This window comes from Acanthamoeba castellanii (genome assembly GCF_000313135.1).
Source record: "Acanthamoeba castellanii str. Neff unplaced genomic scaffold scf7180000084688, whole genome shotgun sequence".
Classification (NCBI taxonomy): domain Eukaryota; phylum Discosea; order Longamoebia; family Acanthamoebidae; genus Acanthamoeba; species Acanthamoeba castellanii.
Window position 1 is genome coordinate 1,977 of NW_004457542.1, and position 1,340 is coordinate 3,316.

Below are 1,340 nucleotides of genomic sequence, written 5' to 3' on the forward strand. Positions count from 1 at the left end.
CCGCACGCACGACACACACGCACCGCACACGATGAGTTATCGTCAAACCGGGGAGGCGGAGGAGTAAAGTGTGTGCGCGACCTGCAGGGACGGTGCGGCCGGGCGCGAGTGACGGTAGAAGGAGCCGGCGCTGGGTCCAGGCCTGCGCTGCGGAGGCATCGGCGCCGTCGGCCGCGGCCGTGGCCGCGACCTGGGCGCGCTTGCGCTTGCTGCCGCTGCGGAGGACCACCTTGGCCAGGGCCACGTAGGCGCTGGAGAGCGGGCGCGATGTGGGCGTGGGCCGGCAGCGGAAGCGGAAGCGGTCCACCCACAACATCTGCTGCTGCTGTGAGGTGGTGGCAGCCGACGGCGACTGCCGCGCACTGCTCGCGAGCGAACGTGACATGGAGACCGCACGGCCTGGGGCATCTGCAGCCCACAAATCAAATTGATAAAATATTATTATTGTTAATCTATGATTTAATCAACGACATTTGCGTAGAGAGAAGTAAAGAAGTCCAGTAAGAGGGTACCATTGTGGCAAGCGCTCAGGGCAGGCCGTGTCCACCCTCTTCGTAGCATCATCTTCACCCAGAACTGAAAATCGAAATAAATTGAAAATAAATTGATTTTCTTGTTTCTTGGGCCTGTCCAGGAAGACACCGCTTGACGAGCACACATCATTCCTTGGTGCTTGCCCTGGGGCTGCTGGCCCGCTTGCGGATGTGCTCATCAAACTTCTGCGACTCCTGCCCCAAGGACGTTGGGTTCACACCACACAGATCTGATCAGTCGTGGCTTCCACAACCAGGAAAGACGTCTGGCAACAGAAAAACAACCAACCTTGAGGCGTTCAGAGACGACGTGCATGACGTGGTAGCGGATATTCTGGTACTGAGCAAGCAACGACTCGAAGCGATCTACGCACACGCACGCGCACACGCACACGCACACGTACACGCACACGCACACAGAAACATCAGCACGTGGTCCAGGCAAACACGAGCGCTGCCTTACGGGCGCCGTACCTCGGTTGAGCTCCAGGAGCGTCGTGTCCTCGCAGGCGATGGCCGTTGCCGACCGCGGCAGGCCCTGGTGTGTCATTCATTACCTCAGATCAGCGCCTGCGTTGGCACTTCACCGTTTTCAAGGCGAGGCCGCGTACGGTGATGAGGGACATCTCGCCGAAGGAGTCGCCCACGCCCAGCCGCATGAACTCCACCGACGCATCATCGGCCGGCGCGTCTGTGTGGCCGGCTCAGGTGAGCTCTTTAAGGGAGCGCTCGACGCCAGCCGATACCTAAAGAGAGAGGCATCAGGGCGGGGCGTACCGGGGTTGGTCTTCTCGAGGCGGATGGAGC

At 60.3% G+C, this 1,340-nt stretch overlaps 2 protein-coding genes across 2 annotated transcripts in view; both read right to left on the reverse strand.

Moving 5' to 3' along the window:
* The window catches only part of ACA1_124010 (uncharacterized protein), a gene marked incomplete at both ends in the record, with an annotated part of 2,216 nt that extends 1,900 nt beyond the window's left edge, over positions 1 to 316 (reverse strand). Inside the window, one exon of the mRNA XM_004341847.1 lies at positions 82 to 316. Coding sequence (XP_004341895.1) covers positions 82 to 316 — 235 coding nt within the window. The remainder of the gene's footprint in view (positions 1 to 81) is intronic.
* Positions 317 to 659: 343 nt separating this feature from the next.
* ACA1_124120 (cAMP protein kinase regulatory chain, putative) lies at positions 660 to 1,192 on the reverse strand (the record flags this gene model as incomplete). The annotated part of the gene is made up of 4 exons (XM_004341848.1): positions 660 to 728; positions 823 to 899; positions 1,008 to 1,071; positions 1,145 to 1,192. The coding sequence occupies 4 exons, from the start codon at positions 1,190 to 1,192 to the stop codon at positions 660 to 662; spliced, it is 258 nt and encodes an 85-aa protein (XP_004341896.1).
* Positions 1,193 to 1,340: the final 148 nt, after the last annotated feature.